Source organism: Electrona antarctica, assembly GCF_951216825.1.
Source record: "Electrona antarctica genome assembly, chromosome: 11".
Classification (NCBI taxonomy): domain Eukaryota; kingdom Metazoa; phylum Chordata; class Actinopteri; order Myctophiformes; family Myctophidae; genus Electrona; species Electrona antarctica.
In genome coordinates this window covers 23,946,193-23,966,083 of record NC_136792.1, presented here as the reverse complement: position 1 = coordinate 23,966,083, position 19,891 = coordinate 23,946,193, and the positions used below count along the sequence as shown (strand labels likewise).

Genomic DNA, 19,891 nt, shown 5'->3' with positions numbered 1-19,891 from the left:
TGAGCCATCGATGGTCATAGGATGGTGTTGTGGCCTGGTTCTAGTCCTGAAGTCGACAATCATTTCCTTGGTCTTTTTGGTGTTGAGGGAAAGATTGTGTGCCTTGCACCAAGCTGCCAAACTGTTCGACCTCTCTGTAGGCAGCTTCATCCCCCTTGGTTATGAGGACGACCACGGTGGTGTCATCAGCAAATTGTATTATGTGGTTGCTTCTGAACCTGGCCTTGCAGTCATGTGTAAGTAGAGTGAACAATAGGGGACTCAGTACGCATCCCTGAGGAGATCCTGTGTTCACTTCAATGGCTTTGGATGTTTTGTTGCCTACTTTCACTGTTTGCCTCCGCTGTGTCAGGAAATCCAGGATCCAATTACAGGTACCAGTGTCCACCTTCAACACCCTCAGCTTCTCCACCATTGTAGATGTCAGGCCTAAGACATCTACAATACCCTTACTTTAAAATCCCCAAAATCTCCAATGTGGTTGGGCGGAGGTCTTTCTGCTACAAAGCCCCATTCGATTGGAACAACCTCCCTCTATCTCTTAGATTCATCTCATCATTTAGTAGCTTCAGGACCTCCTTACATTCACATCTAGACTCAACTTGTCTATGCTTCTAACCTGACTGTAACCAATTATGACACTGAAATATGTGTACTGTGACCTTATCTCCATTGTGTATTATGTGGTGGTTGGTGGTGTAGGTGGAAGAGGGTGAGCAAGCTATTTGTGTATGTATATATGTATGATGTATTTGTATATCTGTTTGTATCTGTGTACTGCATGTTTTGTGCATTTGTGTACAGTATGCTTTTCTGTATTTTGTTTGTTTATGGGTCCCTCTTGAAAATGAGATGCTGCATCTCAAGGGGCTGTCCCTTCAATAAAAATCTGAAATCTTTCTTGTACTGTATGTATGTTTTATGCTTTGTTTCCTAGTGTAATGTGTCTGTTATGCTTTTATGTTTTATGTGGGGAGTGCAGATGTTAATATGCAATGTCCTGCATGTGCAAAAACAAATAAAGCAAAAAAGATTTGATGAAAAGGGAAAGAGGCTGTGTTTTTCACTAGGGATGTCCCGATCACGTAGTTTTTGCTCGGGGATCGGGGCAGCCCTAGTTTTCACACAGTAGTGAAAATTAAACTTGTATAATGTGAAGTAGATTATAGATAGTATTATAGATAATATAGAATCACATAGAGCCTCATCTTCATATTACAGTATCATGGTTGGTAACAGTGGCATGCATGCATCCTACCCAGCCAGGCAAAGTACAGGGCTATCTTCTCTCCATAGTACTCTCTGATGTGGTCCAGGGGCTGGTACCTCCTCCAGCGGGACCAGCGAGCCCAGTACTCTAACAGGATCTGTCTGAGAGACAGACAGTCTGGAGGCACCGCAGGGCCTCTCGGCTGCTCACAGGGACCCTGCACGCATGCAGACAGACAGGCAGACAGACAGAAGGTTTTACTGATTGTGTACAGGTGCATGCGGGAGCAAATGTATTGGTTTGATATTTCCGGCTAGTCTCGTGAGCCCGACTGTGTTGCCCCCAACAATTTTCAAATGCTGCCGTCATACAGTCTGGAGCATGGAAGCTCTGAAAAACGATCTAGACTTGCTGCTTAGAATTAATGGGACTTCAAAAATATGTTTTAAAGATATTTTAAAGCTTCCTTCCTCGGCTTTCATAAGGTGTAGTGTGGCTAGCGGCTACACAAGACTATTTCCCCTGGTCTGTTTGTGCATAAGCCTGCATTGTTTATGGGAAGCAGTGGTGGAAAAAGTACTCACTTTTTGTACTTAAGTAAAAGTATCAATACTGCATATAGTAATACTTGATTGTTACAAGCAAAGTCCACAAGTGTGTGTGTGTGTGTGTGTGTGTGTGTGTGTGTGTGTGTGTGTGTGTGTGTGTGTGTGTGTGTGTGTGTGTGTGTGTGTGTGTGTGTGTGTACCTGGTGCAGGGGGAAGGCAGCAGTGAAGATCTGCTCACTGACCAGCCGGTCAATTCCCACCTCACCTTTCTCCACGACACCATATGGAGTTCTGGCTAAGATCTCATACAGCTGGCAGGCAGGCACGCACAGACACACAGACACACACACAGTCACACACACACACATGGCACAAAATTCGAACTTTCGATTTTTTTATCCAAATAGCTGCAAGCCCACAACGCATTGCAGCATGAGAGCTTGTAGATCTGCTACCCTTAAAATCCATGAACCTGAGCTCCACGATGCATGAATCACTGACTTATTATTTAATCCCCCCCGGGCCCCGTCGTCGAAGCATTGCATTTGTCCCGTTTTTAGGGCTAGAAGCTTCGACTTTAAGAAAAAAACGATCGAAGGTGAGGCCTACTACATAGTAGTAGCTAATAATAATAACCAATTGGTTGTAATTAACAGATGTAGTAACAGAGACACTCACCACTTGATGTCTCTGGGTTGGTTTGAAGAATGTCTCCATGTCCCTACTGCCAAGAAACCTGTGTACAAATGTAACATGTAACATGTAACATGTAACATGTAACGTGCAGCTACTGCCGCTAGCACTATTAACCATCTAACTACATCCTTTTGGGAAATTGTAAAGTGTGCTTACTCCTGTTTACTCCGTTATCTTTGTATCCATGGCACGTGATCATCATACATTGTAATTGTGTGGAAGCTTGATTCTGTGTGTTGGAAAATAATTTGGAATTGGAAAACTCCTAGGATCAGCTCCACCCTTTTCCCGTCATAAAACCGCTGGTTGCCTTTCTCTACCTAACTTTTTATTATTGGGCATTCCAATTAAGAACGATCAATACCTGATTTGGACATCACATCAGGTGGTTCTCAAATTACCTGTCAGGAAGAACACAGGCAGTTGTGTTGTTGCTGATGGTTCTAGAACCAGCTGTCTTTCAATTAGTAAAGGTGTCCCACAGGGTTACTGGCCACTACCACCAGATCTCTATGCACCATCTAGATTCTAGATGTACCACTAGATGTACTGTATGATGTATCTGTGAATTGCAGTGGCATGCTGTGAACTCTTCCATTGTGTGACATTTATCTTACACCCTAACCATAAATGTAGTCATGGGTTATATTAATTACTATTAGTTAGTGGCCCAAAGGGCAACCAGACTATAGTACTTGTAACACTTTATACTTCCATAGGAGTAACCTTTTTTTTGACGCACTACTCCTCCCACAGTTTTGGCAGCACGCACTTGAGCCATATCTCAAATTGACCGGCTTCATCGGGAATGGTGTGCTTGTATTTTGTTAAGAGAAATGTTCTATAGTTTAATTGATATGAATTTATTAGTGAATTAAATTTCCCTATTGACATGAATGGGAAAATGCAAAAAATCACATATTTTTTCCTCGGAGACTGTAAGGACTATAGTTACAAAACTTGGAGAGTAGGTTCATAATAATTACTAAAATTAATTAACTTATAATGATATCGGTCGGCCTCATGGTGGCGCTATAACAGCCCACTTTACGTTTTGGCTTATAACTCTTGAACCGTAGGTCATAAAATCTAAAAGTTTTCCCTGGCTTCCTAGATTTTCCGCCATTTGGAATTTTCTCCAAAACACACTTTTTGCTCCTCCTCCTACAGATTTTGTCCAAATCTCACAAAAATTAGTACACATGATCTCTGGACCTTTCCGATGAAAACACCACAGGCGGAATTTTGATAGTGCGTATCGTTCGGCCGCAATCGGCTTCCGAAGTTAGTGGGAGGGGCCTATTTTACAAAAACCGCCACAAATCACGAACCAAACGTCCAATCAACTCCAGATTTGAATCAAATGTCGCGGGTGGTTCAATCAACCAAAAGCCAAAAGCAATTCCATTTTCATCCATAGGGGGCGCCGCAAATGCGAAAAATTTAACCGTTTGTCGCAATAATTTTTGGGGGCATAAATCCCCGCCCCGAATTACTTACACATGATCACAGGGGTGATGCGACATTATAATTGGCTGGCAATATTAGTGGGAGGGGCCTATGTAAGCGACTGCGGCAACCACACTTTGCAATTTTAAAAAATTGCGACCTTTCTAGTTAAAGCTACAATCTGGTTAGGCTTGCTTGGGTTTAGTGTGGTTTACTGTGGTTAACTATACTGTAAGTTTCACTGGCATTCATTCATATTCAGATATTCTGAGTATTTGTCTTGGTTTGATTGTTGACTCTACTCTTACCTGAACCTCTCCTGTGTGTCATTGTCATTCTGCAGTTGCTGCTGACAACTGACTGTACCTCCAACTGCCAGTAAAATTCAAATGTGTTCCTCTTTATCATGTGCCCACATTCACTAGCGAGACATTGCACACACACACAGGTGCGTAGGGAGGACATTTCTTACATAAGTTGTCTCGGACCAACTGACCTTTATCTGATGATGGTTCGTTGGACTGAAACAATGTTCTGTATTCAATAAACATTTGCATTTCCCATTCAAACAGCATAGGGGCAATTTCATAATATTACAAATCTGTATCTCTTCATATGACAAATAGCAGAGGTAGCAGATCTACAAGCCCATTTTAAACACTGTAGATTGACTGTTTTCGCTATTTAACCACTTGAAACCCCAGCATACATATTCCGGGCAATAACGTGTTGCACCATGACATGATGTGAGCTTTTAGATCGCCTATCTTGGGCGATAAGATTTGGTGTAGATGGGGGGAAAACGTGGTCCAAGCTAGCTCTTGATGTGGTTAATGTGGTCAACATTCTATTTTTAATAATCAAACATAAATGTCAAACATAGCAGACAGTCTAGTCTACTTTTACCAAAAGGAAATGCATGTATTGAATTTAGTCTTACTAGAAGCAGGGATGGGGGGGGGGTGTATGTGGGTAAAAGCAGAGGCATGGCATTCCTAACTTCCCACCTGATTTCTTAATCAGGTGGCAGGTGGTAAGCAGTGTTATTTTATTCACTGAAAATAATTAGTTTTAGTCTAGTTTTAGTCGATTAAATCTACTAAACACCATTGATTTTGTCGACAAAAGTGTATTTTGGCGGGCATCGATTGGCGGGCATCGATTGGCGGGCATCGATGGCGTAATGGCTGATTTATACCCTTGGTTGCATGCTGAAAATAGCCAATATACAGTACAAGCTCACAATGCGTCACAGCGTGACACGTTGTGAGCAACACCCGAGCATAACAAACCTGTAGGCTACTGGATCTCTTCTCCACTTAGTCTAGTTTTTATTTGTTGACACAAATGTCAATAATATTAGTCACAGTTTTAGTCATCATAACTTTAGTTTTTATTTAGTGTTTGCCATTGAAAAAAGGTAGTCGACAACAAAATTAACACTGGTGGTGTGTAGTAGTAAGGTGGAGTCTTACCTCTCCATCTTGTTGTTTCTGAAATCACAGGTGTAGTGGTACGGTGGGGGGTTGGGGACGTCCTGCCTCAGCAGGTTGGGAAGTGACAACTTCTCCAGGACTTCCTTGGTCCAGTTGAGTTCCGGGGGGGTCACCACCTGCACCAATACACAGTGACACACTCGTTAGAATGGATTGTACCTCTGTACCTGCACCAGTACACACTAGTTAGAATGGACTGTAGTACTGTACCACCGTACCTGCACTACCAGTACACAGTACACTAGTTAGAATGGACTGTACCATGTACACCAGTACACACTAGTTAGAATGGACTGTACCTCTGTACCTGCACCAGTACACACTAGTTAGAATGGACTGTAGTACTGTACCACCGTACCTGCACTACCAGTACACAGTACACTAGTTAGAATGGACTGTACCATGTACACCAGTACACACTAGTTAGAATGGACTGTACCACCGTACCTGCACCAGTACACACTAGTTAGAATGGACTGTAGTACTGTACCACCGACCGTACCTGCACCACCAGTACACAGTACACTAGTTAGAATGGACTGTACCATGTACACCAGTACACACTAGTTAGAATGGACTGTACCACCGTACCTGCACTAGTACACACTAGTTAGAATGGTCTGTAGACTCTGTACCACAAGTCCTCCCTGAAGATATGGCTGAATAAACTGGAACTAACTTAAACTTAAACTAGAAAAAGTGCCCTTCTGGGCACAGGTCTCCACCAGGAGGATAGGACGGTGTGTGATGTTTGGCAAAATGTTTAGGAGTAATATAAACATGTTTTTTTGTTTGTTTGTTTATGTGCAGCATTTTGAACGAAACAGGCCACTCCTGAAAACTTTGAGAAATCCAACAGACTCGTCTTGATCACTACAGAGATCGTGTGTACCGATTTGCGTGAGATTTGGATGAAATCTGTGCGACTAACATAAGCAATGTGTTTAGCAGAAATCGGCCTCATGGTGGCGCTATAACCGGCAGATGTGGAGGGATGCAGGGAAAATGTTTTTCCATGGCCTCTAGGGAGTGCGCATACATACGTTGTATACAGATTGATGCAGTTATAGCTAAAAACAGGAATTGGCCTGTTATAGCGCCACCATGAGGCTGATTTGGAAAATAATGAGTGGCATGTCATCCTCGGCCTAGTGGAAATGTGCGTGTATAATTTCACGGAAATTGCACACTGTTTTTGTGATTTGTGGCATTTTGTTCGAAACGGACCATTCATGTGAGCTTTGGAAGCCAATATTAGCCAATCAGGATGGAAGATGGGAAATGGTGCAAATCCGTGTTGATCACATGACTATGTAGATAGTGTATACCGAATTGTGTGATGTATGGATAAAATGTGTACGGGTAATCTACAGAAATGTGTTTTGCCTAAATCGGCCTCATGGTGGCGCGGAGTGCAAAACATACTCTCTCCCCATGCCTTCGGCCTGGTGGAGACAACTAAACCTAGCGGCTAAGCAGGATACATCCTACCCTATCTTCTGTTTCAGGTGCCCCAGTCTTTTTTTAATTGTAAATGTTTTTTCTCTTGTTTTACGGATGGCATATCTTCCTGACTTGTGTTATGTATACCCATGTCTCTTGTGCGCACATATACATACAGGCACATGCACACACACATATACATACAGGCACATGCACACACACACATATACAGGCACATGTACACACATATACATACAGGCACATGCACACACACACATATACATACAGGCACATGTACACACACACATATACATACAGGCACATGTACACACACGAAAAGAAAATGAAAATAATTATTATTATTATTTAAAACACTCACATTGGCACAGACAATACACTCATACACACACACTCATTTATTTTTAAGGGACTGCAATGGAAATAAGCCGTTGACTTTCTTGCATTTATCCTTTTGATGGTGGTGTATAATTATTATATGTGTATTTTCTGTGCATGTAAACATTGTCAATAAACATATCAATCAATCAATCAAACGTGCACCAGTACACACTATAGTTAGAATTATCTGTACCTCCTGCACCAGTACACACTAGTTATGGCAGCGGTGGCCGAACGGATTGCGGAGCGATCTTGATACCGGAAGGTCGCCAGTTCGAATCAGCGGTCCGACACGTTAAAATTACCACCGCTGAAGTGCCCTTGAACAAGGCATTGAACCACTACGATTAAATGTTCTATGAGCAGGGCCTGGCTGGAAACAAGTTCTTGAGCTTAGCCCAGATACCCTGGGTAAATATAGTAATCATTTAATTTCATTTCATTTCATCTAATGATCTGTGTTGTACAAAATTTAACATAGTATAACATAATTGTACATAGTATATTAGCATCGTTACGGGAACTAGGGCTGTGGTTAGGATCAGGGTTAAGGGTTAAGGGTTAGGGGTCAGACAGCTTACCTCCAGTGGGACACGGAGACTGATCTCTTCAGCAAAGTAACACATTACATTCCAGGGGGCGCTAAGGAGAACATAGCAGATCTTGTTCTTTGCCTGCTGAACTTCTGTCTGAGAAATGGAAAGACACACACACACACACACACACACACACACACACACACACACACACACACACACACACACACACACACACACACACACACACACACACACACACACACACACACACACACACACACGCACATTAATCAGCCTATATAAAATACCTAGTAATAGTAGATAGTAGTTGTAGCAACAATTTGCAATTTAATACATAAAATGCAGAGAGACATGGTAGTGCCACTGCCTCAGTAAACTAGGATCCCAGGTAAACCAAGAACGTATGGCATCAGTCAACAATATACCATCAAGAAATAATCTGTAGGCCTGGGCCGTGGCTCAGCGGTCCAGGCACCTTGGCTGGCAATCCAGTCTGGCAGTGTGCCGCAGGTTCGACTCCCGATCCCGACGGCCTTTACTGCATGTCACTCCCCCATCTCTCTCCCCATTTCCTGTCAGCCTACTGTCTGTCCCTCCATAAAAAATATAAAATAAAGGCGAAAGCCACAAAAAAAAACATAAAAAAAAAAAAAAAAGAAATAATCTGTACATTGAATTTAGGAAACCATTTGTGGTCAAGAAAACTCAAGCCAAAGTAACACAAACATGAGAACAAATGACTACGGTATGTCTTCATGGTATTCATATCTAGGCTGAGGTTCAGTCTTGTCGACTAAATGAGCCATTAGTCTAAACCGTTAAAGTCTAGCTTGTAGATCTACAGTAGCCTACTATTTTCACTATTTTGGAAGATTTGTTTGTTCTTTCCTGTAATTAGCAAGGCAGTTTTATTTATTTGGAAAGTCAATATGCTTTACACCGAACAACAAGCAAAGGAAATACAATAGGCTATAAATAACAGATACATGTACAGTGTAGGAGAGAAATAAAATAGAAAATAAAAGTACCTCAATCAAAGGCAGCGACAAACAGAACGGTCTTTAGTTGTGTTTTATAAGAAATAAGAGTGTAATAACCAAAAGAATCACACCCGTGTGACTCGAGGGGCGCTAATACGTAAGTTGTCCCTTCATTGTCAATAGCGTTTTTAAAACAAACATTGAACTAAAAACAAACATTAAACCTGTATAGGAGTGCCCCTCAAAAGGGATACATCAGGTTGATAGTGGTTAACAAGTGGCTAACAACTGTGTCTGCTGTGGATTCTAATTCACTGCGGTGCATCCGGCTTTGGTGACTGTCTACTGTATATACAAACAGTTGGCCCTACTTGGCAGGTGAGCCAGTAGGAAACAACAGCAGTGACACACTACGGCATGATAATAAAAGTAAATAAAAAAGGGGGTGAAAAGCAAGCACTTAGCTAGAGCATCAATGTGATGACATTTGGGTTCTGTTCAAGCTTGTTGACACGGAGTCTTACCAAGGCAAACATTCATTTTATGTTCTCGACATTCCCTACTCTACCCTGGTGTCCTGGTCTATGACATTAATTGGTTGATTCAGTGACTTCTTTATTGACACAGATCCTGTGCACAATGTACGAGTGCAAACATCAATAAAAAAGATAAACACTAACTGGGTTTTAATGTGTGTGTGTGTGTGTGTGTGTGTGTGTGTGTGTGTGTGTGTGTGTGTGTGTGTGTGTGTGTGTGTGTGTGTGTGTGTGTGTGTGTGCGTGCGTGCGTGTGCGTGTGTGCATATGGGCGTGTGTAGGGTAGCAGAGGGAATTAATACAATAACAAAACATGTGTGTCATCAAATAAATAGAATCGATAAAGGTCAATAACAATTCAGTTAAAAAAAAACATATTTTCACTTTTCTGTGTACCACACTAGTGCAACACACTAGTATAAAAGGCTTCATCTAAATTATTAACAGAGAAGTCTATAAATAACCACTAAAGAAGTCAGTCAGCAGCACCTCATGGGCAGCAGCAAAGTCCATGCTATTCCCTTATTTCACAAATTTTGTTAATATAAGAGCATGTCATTTGCTTCCTCCTCCTAGCTCATCCCACAGTGCCTCATCCTTCACTCCCTGGCGTCATCCGTGACCTGCAGGAGGCCTCCGTAGAGGTCTACGTTTCTGATGTGGTCCACCCATGTGACATGCGCTGTGAGCGTCCACTATACAGCAGTACTGATTCTACTGTCGCCATGAACAGCTGCACCTTGCGGTCATGTTCCTTCTCAGATTTCCACACTCCTCATTCCGTAATCCATACAAGGCATTACCGGCGATTGCACGCCAGACCTTCTGATCCTGTCTGTCGAGGCAGTCCAGGCAGCATCGCCCTGCTGGCAGTAAAAATGGTTGTGTCCTTCATTTTGAATGACATCAAACTTTGGTTTTCTTGGCAATGAGCTTGAGGCCAATCTTCCTGCACTCCTATTTATATTGCCAGTAATAGTTCCCAATTCTTTTCTCTGCTGTGTCCGAGTCAGACTAGGCAATCTGCCATTACATCTGTATAGTCGAGGTCTGTGATCGCGATGGGATGTATTCAACGAGTCTTCCTCACATTTTAACAGCGGGTGACAGCCAGATACATTTTCCGGAAGTGCATTATTTGTCAATGGGGCCCGGCAACTACTGGCAATAGCAGGCGAACTGGCGATAGTCGAAAAGTGGGCGGAGGAACGCCGCCCGAAAACATGAAAATCTTTTGGATGACATCGTCTGGCGATAGCGGCCCATACCACCAATACCAGGACATAGTTAATGACACCAGGAGATTTCTATCGCCCAGAGTTGCCGTTGTTCTCCTGCTACAAACGCTGAGGAAGGCCATACAGGCCGAAACGCGTACGTTTTCAGTCTCAGAGGTAAATAAAATCATGTAAAAGGACATACAATGAGTGCTGGCATTTTCTTCACCTCTCCTGCTGTTAAAACACACTGTCCCAGTGTGGCAGGGAGAATGTCTCCCTGCCACTGATTGCGAGTGTCAGGGCATGTTTCCGCCGCGGCAATAAACAGGAAAGGAGCCAGCGTATCACACTGAAAACGCCCAAGAGTATGTCAAACTCTTCAGTCTCACCATCGTGGGTCAGAACTTTGGCTCGAGTCAACTATACTGTAGCTTGCCAATATCATGCCGCTATCATCGTCTCAGGAACACCATACAGGCCAGGGACGAATAGTTTTCATATTCCTCATGGGGGCCCGTGCCGCCCCCGCCCCCGCTGTCCCTTTGACTATCCTTCACTGCCAGATAAACAAGAATTGATTACATAGTCATAATTACCAGCTGCGTTATTATATCTGCAGAATTGTGGGTGAAATTAGTTAGTTAGTTAGTTGCTGCGAGAGTGAGGTCTAGCCAACACCAACTCGGGATTCCTGGATCGCTGCCCTCCACAAATTCCTATCCAACATCAGGTTCTTGAGCTCTGCAGTGTTGTTAGCCAAGCTGTCGCGCCGCAGCACGTCTACATAGGTGGTACGCTTCTTTCCCCTCCTGGCTTTGCCCTGGGTTGGCTCCCATGGAGTCAATTTACTTGCCAAAAGTTCTGGGTGCCTGACGTAGTGCCCTGCCAGCCTCATCCTTCTCTCTCTGACTTTGTCCGTGACCCGTGGTAGGTCCCCATAGAGGTCCACATTTCTGATGCGGTCCGTCCATGTGACACCTAGTGCCATTCGTAGCATTCTTGTGTAGACTCCATCCAGAGCTTTTTCCTGTTGTACTGTGAGGGTCCATGTCTCGGCCCCATACAGCAGTACTGACTCTTAAGGCCTTCTCCCATGTCTGATTTCCACACTCTCCTCATCCCGTGCAAAGCTTTCCAGGCAAGTGCTCTCCGAACCTTCAGATCCTGTTCAGTTGAGGCAGTCCAGGCCCCGAGGTACTTGAAGTCCTCGACTCGCTCGAGCACCGTCCCGTCTGCAGTGGCAATGGTTTTGTCCTCGGTGTTGACTGTCATTACCTTTGTTTTCTTGGCATTGAGCTTGCTCGCCTGCTAGAATCTCAAATTCTTTGGTGTCACCGTCGCAGGTTTCGACCTTGGCTCGAGTCTTGCTGTAGCTTGACTCTATCATCTGGACCAACTTTTCTGGAACTCCGTAGGCACGTAGAATACTCATGAGTTTCCCCCGGTGGATGGTGTCGAAAGCCTTTTGGAAGTCAATGAATGTGATCACCGCTGACAGGTTGCGCTCCCATACCCCTTCCAATATCCTCCTCAGTGCCAATATCTGCCCGACTGTTGTTCGTTCCGGGCGGAAGCCGTTCTGTGAGTTTCTCAGTAGAGGGTCTAAGATTGGTCTAAGACGATTGAGGATCATCCTGTTAGCGGGTGAAATAACTAGTTGGTTGTTGTTGCAACTTGCTGGCTGCAATGCAATGCTATCCCATTGGCTGAGAGGTCGGCTGTTAACACTACGGACTGACTCTGATCAGCACAACGGACAGCGGCGTAGTTTCCGAGTAAAGAGCCATAGGAGGTCCTATAATATAACAGTAGTCTACGCATGTGTGAGCACATTCCGTACGTGTCGGGGAGAGCAAGGCATTGCCTAGCAACCGGCTCAGGGCAAAAAGTATTTTTTAGTGGTGCCGTTTCAGATCCATAAAAGCGATAAAACACGTATATATACGTCAATCGCAGACAACAGATGGCTATTCAAATATGCGTCTATAGCAGACAATGTGTTAAATTAAATACCAATCACTTGTATTTGCTTACCCGTTGTTGGAGGACACCAACAGTTTGAAGTTCAGCCAGGAAGTCCTCCCTCAGTTTCCGGCGGTGAGCGGCGGTGACATTCGTTTTACCTTCACACTGCTCCTCCCAACTCTCCTCCCACACCAGGACAAAATCTATCCCACACACACACACACACACACACACACACACACACACACAGAGAGAGAGACAGTGCAGTGCAGTAATCAGTAATCTGGCTCATATGTAAATCAAGAACAAGTATAAATACATCCTTCAACATCCTGCATGTGAAGGTGTTCTACCAGTTTGCAGTAACCAGTGTCTTCTTAGCTGTGGTCTGTGTCATGACCTGCAGACCAAAAGCCTAATATCTCTTTCTAGCCTGAAAGAGCCCTGTGCTTTTCTGAGCAGAGAGGTGTGGATCAAACTAGCGCTGGAGACGCCGATTTCCTATTGGTTCACCAACCTATGTGCCCCCCGCAGTAATGTTTTGAAGGTCCACCACACAGCGGCAGTTGCTCAGGGGTAGAGTTGCCGGTTGGGAACCAGAAGGTTCCCAGTTCGATCCCGGGCTCCCTCTGAGTTTGCGTCGAAGTGTCCTTGAGCAAGACTATGAACCTCTAATTACTCCCGATGAGCAGGTTGGTGCCTTGCATGGTTTCCTATGGCATCGGTGTATGATAAAGTATGTGTGTGAATGGGTGAATGTAATGCACAATCTATGTATGCACCATTTACCATTTAGCGGAGAACACTGACCACATTTGGAGCAACGCCCATCTGCACTCTTATTGGTTAGTGAAACACAAGGTTCACTCCCACTCCTATGGCACTTTTCCTGCTGGGCTCACCCAGGCTTTTATCCCCCTTTGAAAACAAAATGCCTGCGGTCTCCCGAAGCTACCCCTGGCCAAGAAAAGATGCTCTTTTAGGCTAGTAGTTTTGATTGATTGATTGATTGATTGAAGAATTTATTAACAGTTTGCAGAATTACAGTACATTTCAAGCACAAACTCAATACAAAGGCTGTTAACTGTGAGTGGACGACCCAATTAAGCATTACACTTGTTTCCAACAGGGTCCACCATGTTCAAATCATCAAAACATTTAGAGACAAATAGACACTTCTATAGACAGAACAGGAATTCATCAAAAAGGAGGTAAAAAGGGAAAAGAAATATATACAGTGAGGGGAAAGAAGGGGGGGGCGGGGGGGGGATTCAGATTTTACGGGGGCCAGTTTCGAATTGCAGCCATCCGTAGGTGCCCTTTGAGAGCGGTTTTGAAGGAGTCAAGGGATTCGCATGTCTTAATGACAGTTGGTAGGGCGTTCCACATTTTGGTGGCATAGGAGCGAAAAGAATTTAGTCCCTTGTTTGTGCCGAATCTGGGTTGTACATGGTTCGTTGCACTCCCTCTGGTGTTGTGGGTGTGGACTTCGTTAACATTAAGGAAGTATCTAGACAGGTACATGGGTATCTTGGTGGTGTATCGAATCTTGTGGACCAGACCCATTGCAAGATGCTGTACTCTGTCGTCGACCCTAAGCCATTCCAGCCTGTCGAAGTGGGCAGGGGTGAGGTGGGTTCGGGGGGCTAGATCAAGTAGGAGCCTGACCAGTTTGTTTTGGGAAGTCTGGAGCCTGGTTTTAAGGGCCTTTGAGGTGCTGTGGTACCAGGAGGTGCATGCATAGTCAAAGAAACCCTGTACAAGGGCTCCTGTTAAGGTCTTCAAGGTGTTTTTGTTGACCAGTGAGGAGATCCTGTAACATGTTTGTCTTTAATCTCCCTTCCCATGTGGGAGATCCGGGTTAGATTCCTGGGTTCGATTCCCGGGTGTTATACACACACACATTAGACAACATCCATTCAAATATAATATACATTAGACACAACATCCACTCAGACAGTATTATTCATTAAACAGAATATAGCCTACAGTAGCTCAGTTAATCTAATATGTTAACTAATATGTTTGTTTAACTCTATAATGGTTTGTTTGATGTTTTTGTTTTATCTTGTGGGTGGATGCATGTTAACAGTTTGACATACATGTACCAACAGGACTGTTGGTAGAAGGTGACATGTTGACATAACAGGTCTGAGTCAATATACATTGCACAGAATGACAGCATGTGTTCTGAGAGAGACAGGCAGGCAGCTATAGTAGTAGTAGCAGTAGTAGCATAGAGTATATATATAATAGAGACTGAACTGGCGCGAAGCTCCGCCCCCCCAGCTATTCATGTCAGTGGAAGTTGCTCAGTGGCGTTTTGAAGCACCCGGAAGACTGCCGGAAGTACCGTCTGAGAACGTCTACTTCCGCATTTGACCACCAAATTTTGGTGGTCAAATGCGGAAGTGCAACCGAGCGCTCAATGTTAAAGCCCAGCTGCACGGGGTTTCCCGGTCATGAATCCACGGGTCCGCCTGTAGTCCCTCCTCCTACCACTAGGGAGGAGAGCTTCAACGTTGGAAAGCCTGCCTGCCCCCTTGAGTAGTAGCAGTAGTAGCAGAACTGATAGCAGTATAGTAGTAGTAGCAGTAGTAGCAGTAGTAGCAGAACTGATAGCAGTATAGTAGTAGTAGCAGTAGTAGCAGTAGCAGAACTGATAGCAGTATAGTAGTAGTAGCAGTAGTAGCAGTAGTAGCAGTAGTAGCAGTAGTAGCAGAACTGATAGCAGTATAGTAGCAGTAGCAGTAGTAGCAGAACTGATAGCAGTATAGTAGTAGTAGCAGTAGTAGCAGTAGCAGAACTGATAGCAGTAGCAATAGCAGCAGTAGTAGCAGTAGCAGCCTGGGATCAATTTCTTTTTATGTTTTATGATCCGGTCTAGACAGGATATAACCCACGGTGGAACCCAAGAGCACCGTGCACATCCAAAATGATTCCCCCCCCCTATACCTAGTAGTTTAAAATGTGTTTAGTTTGGTATAATCGGTTTGTTTCTTTTGGTATAATAATCCTTTGGTATATCCAGATATTTTATTCTAACTTGTAGTGTAACTTGCGGGACTAAACTAATTGATTCGCATTATGAGGGGAACAAAAACAATGCGACGCTAACTGAAACACAAACACCGGAAACCAATTTATGTTTTCCTTTTTTCTTAAGTGGATCACATTCACACGGCTCAGTTTTTGAATGAAAACCAGGCTTTCCACCATGAAGGAAAGCCTGGTGACACGAGGTTAGTATAGTTGCGACAGTAGGTCGCAGTTACTATGAACTGCATTTCCCGTGTCACATCACACCTCAGTATGGTGACACATCACGCCACATCACGCCTCATTAATTGACATATAAGCTTCCCTCCCGAACACGAGTTACGTTTTCATCATTGTTTAATTCTCCGCTTCTAATAACTTTTAAGACTTACGTGGTTTTCCTCGGACAGAGTGGCGCGGATGGCGTAACCGGAAATTGATGAGTCACACTGGCTTGCTAGGGCTTCTGGGAAACTGAGGCGCAATGTTAGTCTATGGCTCGTAATGGCTGCAGTTCCTCGTTGCTCTTTGTCGGATCCGCAGAATATTTTTGGACACTATTACAAGTGATCACAATATTTTAAGGAGGATTTTTATGAAACGGAACGATGATCGAGGCGGTGGTGGTTCTTCAAAGGTTAGTGAAAAACTAGGCAGCCTTGGCCAAATTGGGGTTTATTTATACTGGTAAGCCCATATATGGGAATGTCAATATATGGCCATATTGTGACAGTCTGATAACCAGTGTGGTTGCCGCGACGCGAGTCACACGTGCAAATGAACCAAGTTGGTACAACACATGGATCTCCATATGTGGAGCTGACTATCATCACCTGGATCTCCATATATGAAGATCACGACACTGACCTCATCAAACCCTGGATAGCCATACATGGTTTGACATACTAGATCTGCATACAGTATATGGAGCCGGCCAGCAACTCTACATCTAACCTCACTGACACCAGATTAATAAATTAACTCCTGCTTCTCAACTGTGCCGTATTAACACATTATGTACCCTTTCATTCTTTCAAAATAGCGAAGTGGGGTGCCCACATTTAGACCCACATTTTGACATTTTGAAAAAAAAAAAAAAAAACAAGACGTCCACAGACGTCCTGGGCACTACATGCGGTAGTTCCTAGGACGTCTGTGGACGTCTTGGGCATATATTGTGTTAAGAAGCTCTGTTTCAGAATGACGCTTCTCACCCTCATGGCGTCTTACTGGAAGTAGCCTCGGAAACTCAGACGTTTTTATTTCCAGGGAGGAAAAAAAGGTCTGGGGCCGAGTCCACTTCAATTCGGCATACAGTAGCTCAAATGTTGCTCACTCTCTGCTGATTTCTGATCGTCTGCACCTTTGTTAAATTGACGCACACACGCACACACACACACACACACACACACACACACACACACACACACACACACACACACACACCTCATTCTCTCTGTCGCTCTAATTAATTAGTCTCATGTCGTGCAGCTGTGCTAGGTTCTCCTGGCGGATCCTGCCGGGAGCTGCCTATGCCATAAAAAGCATAGGTGAGTTCCAGTCTATACTGGTAGTAATACAGTCTGTAGCTAATTTTTATCTATTGTCATATGTTGTTATATTCAATGAGTTATAAAGTTATTATATTATAATAACAGATTATTTAACTTTCTTGACAATTTGCTCTCTTTGCACGTTAATCTCATCTCATGAACAATCGCGGTGATACTTTTTAACACCATCATCTCATGCATAGTATACAGTATACCTGTTGCTATTTTCATGCGCCCTATGTCTAACTTGAACAAACTGTACCAAAATGGATATGTGCTATGTGCATGTACTGTATGTAGATACAGTATACTTCTGTAAACCTGTGATATGACAATAAAAATATACTCTAATTCTCCAACAGTGTTTAGCTGGTACTGGTAATCAAGTCATTTCCATTCTATTTTCATTTTCTTTCTACTCACCGATTATAGTTATTCCATCACTGAACGTGTTCCTGTCCTGTTTCTGGGGGAAAGAAAAGCATTATGGAATATTTGTTAGTTTATTTTACTCTTCTCAAAGAGATATTGTCACTTAAAGCAGCACTATGTAACCTTCCTATACTTCTACACCGGATTTGAACGTGGTTTCCCATGGAAGTGCTGTTTTTACCATTGAGCTAATAAGGCCTGCCTGCTTGCTCAGGGGATAAATTGAATCTTGACCATCATGTCAAAATTCTGTTGTCTAGTTGGCGAATATGTCTAGGTGAGACATGACCTCTAATGTCTCAATAGAAGAGCAAAATACAACCACCCTCTCCCATACAGATTGGACAAAATTACATTTTGATCCTAAAAAAGTTACATATTGAGGCTTTAGTGCTCTATTGAGGTTTTTTTGAGTGGTGCAAACCACTCCAACAACCAGCTGTGTTTGTATCTGTGTATGTGTGTACCTGTACGTGGGGCCACGTACAGATGAGCACGGTTGCTATGGTTAGTGTGTGACGTCACTGCACCACTCAGTTCACACGGGTGTGATTTTTTTAAATACATTTTGATTTTGTCCACTAGAGTATGTTAGTAACTTATATAATTGGAGCGGTTGTATTTGGTCTCCCATGCTCGAAATGACCTTTGACCCCATACTGTTTCTGCTTGACACAAATTTTGAGATTGGAAATGGTAGACTAATGTGTATCGTTGCTGTCAGAGACTAACTTTGTGTTTTTTCGTAAATGAATACTTGATCATTCATACGACAGTGTCACATCAAAAGTAGCAGAACTACAAGTTTGAGCTTGTAGATTTTAATTATTACTATTTTTTCTATTTATCTTTTGGCTAAAAGGTTTGGAAACCACCGGACTAATGCATCCTGTAATCAGCCAGTAGCTCTGTTGTTGTTATAGGGACTAACTTCCTGTTTCTGTACCGATGGAATAGATGACAGACAGACCTGCTGCGTGTTGACACTCCCATAGTTATTATGGTCTGGCTCCGTTGCCATGGCGATGAGAGTAGCACCATCGCCTTCCTCTGCTTTTCTCCCTTTGACCATTCTGTACACACGTCACACACGCACACACACACACACACACACGAACACGCACACACACACTTCAGTTAGGATACATTTAGCTCCATATGTGAATAAAACAAATTTCACCCACTTCTTCAGACCTGTAAACCTGTGATGTGACAATACAATTGCTTCTGATACACTTTAATCTTCAGTGCTCATGTTCATGGAATTGATCTAGTTTCTTGTATATTTTAAATGTTTGTAAAGTAGTTTTCCAAAGACTATACTGTGTCAGATATTGGTGAAAACAATGGAAGGCTGTGAAGGCTGATGGTGGAACATTATTTACAATAACTAACTACACCACCTGCACTGCAGAATTGTATATTCCTTAGAAATACTTCCATATAGTATTCAGTGTTCTATATCTCTGGTGGGCCGCTAACTTTAAAGACGGCACGCACACATCGCTTAACACCTACACTACAGGTCACACAACGGACCATTGCTATGCATCTAGGCTCATTCCTATATGTTAATACACACGCTGGTGTGACACTCGCCACTCGGCAGCCTTTGTAAACGTTGTTGAGGACCTTAAAGGGCCACTTCACCACTTTTGCAACAGATTATTTGAATGATGTTTAGGCAACCAGAAACACTTTCCTAGGGTTTTTATGTCAATTCAATTCAATATGTGTGTAATATGTGTTTTTAGATATTTTAGTCATGATGCCATCTTCATGACCAAAATCTTTCATGAAAATGTGGTCTCACTTCATTCCTGGACTACAAGTCACACCTCCACACAGCCTCCCCCCTCTCCACAAGGAGGGGCAGTGCACCAAAGCATTATGGTCATTGTAAGAATTCTGCAATCCAGTCAAACCCTAGTCAAACACACAGACCATTCTTTTTCTGGCCATGGGGTGCAAATTGCAAATTGTGCTACTGTTATCTACTACAAATACTAGTGACTACAGTTTCTTCCAGCTGTGAAATGCCCCTTTAAGGGTTGTTCTTAATCGATGCATGAGCGTGTGCTCTTGAAAAATCTCTGGGGACAGTGGCAGACGGCGTGGTACTGCGTGCAATGACCAATGCAACACTGCAAATATGATAGCAAACACAACATACCGGAGTCTAGGTCATCATATAAGAAAACTAGAAACTAAAATAACATACACATATTTTGTTTTTGCTCTGATGAAGGCTGCATAGCCGAAATGTGTAAGAGTTCTTTTTTGGTGTGTGCCAATAAAGAAATGTGAGTACTTTGTCCGCCGTTTATTTAATTTTTGGATGTGCTACCTTTTTGGAATTTTTTTA

The 19,891-nt window shown here is 43.2% G+C and overlaps 1 protein-coding gene across 1 annotated transcript in view; it reads right to left on the bottom strand.

Annotated features, from left to right (window-relative positions):
* ano7 (anoctamin 7) overlaps positions 1 to 19,891 on the bottom strand; it is a 44,892-nt gene that overhangs the window by 23,955 nt on the left and 1,046 nt on the right. Inside the window, exons 2-9 of the mRNA XM_079514746.1 lie at positions 18,497 to 18,599; positions 17,518 to 17,560; positions 12,572 to 12,705; positions 7,823 to 7,930; positions 5,379 to 5,515; positions 2,437 to 2,494; positions 1,959 to 2,069; positions 1,259 to 1,427 (exon numbers count right to left, since the gene is read on the bottom strand). Coding sequence (XP_079370872.1) covers positions 1,259 to 1,427; positions 1,959 to 2,069; positions 2,437 to 2,494; positions 5,379 to 5,515; positions 7,823 to 7,930; positions 12,572 to 12,705; positions 17,518 to 17,560; positions 18,497 to 18,598 — 862 coding nt within the window. The 5' untranslated portion in view covers position 18,599. The remainder of the gene's footprint in view (positions 1 to 1,258; positions 1,428 to 1,958; positions 2,070 to 2,436; positions 2,495 to 5,378; positions 5,516 to 7,822; positions 7,931 to 12,571; positions 12,706 to 17,517; positions 17,561 to 18,496; positions 18,600 to 19,891) is intronic.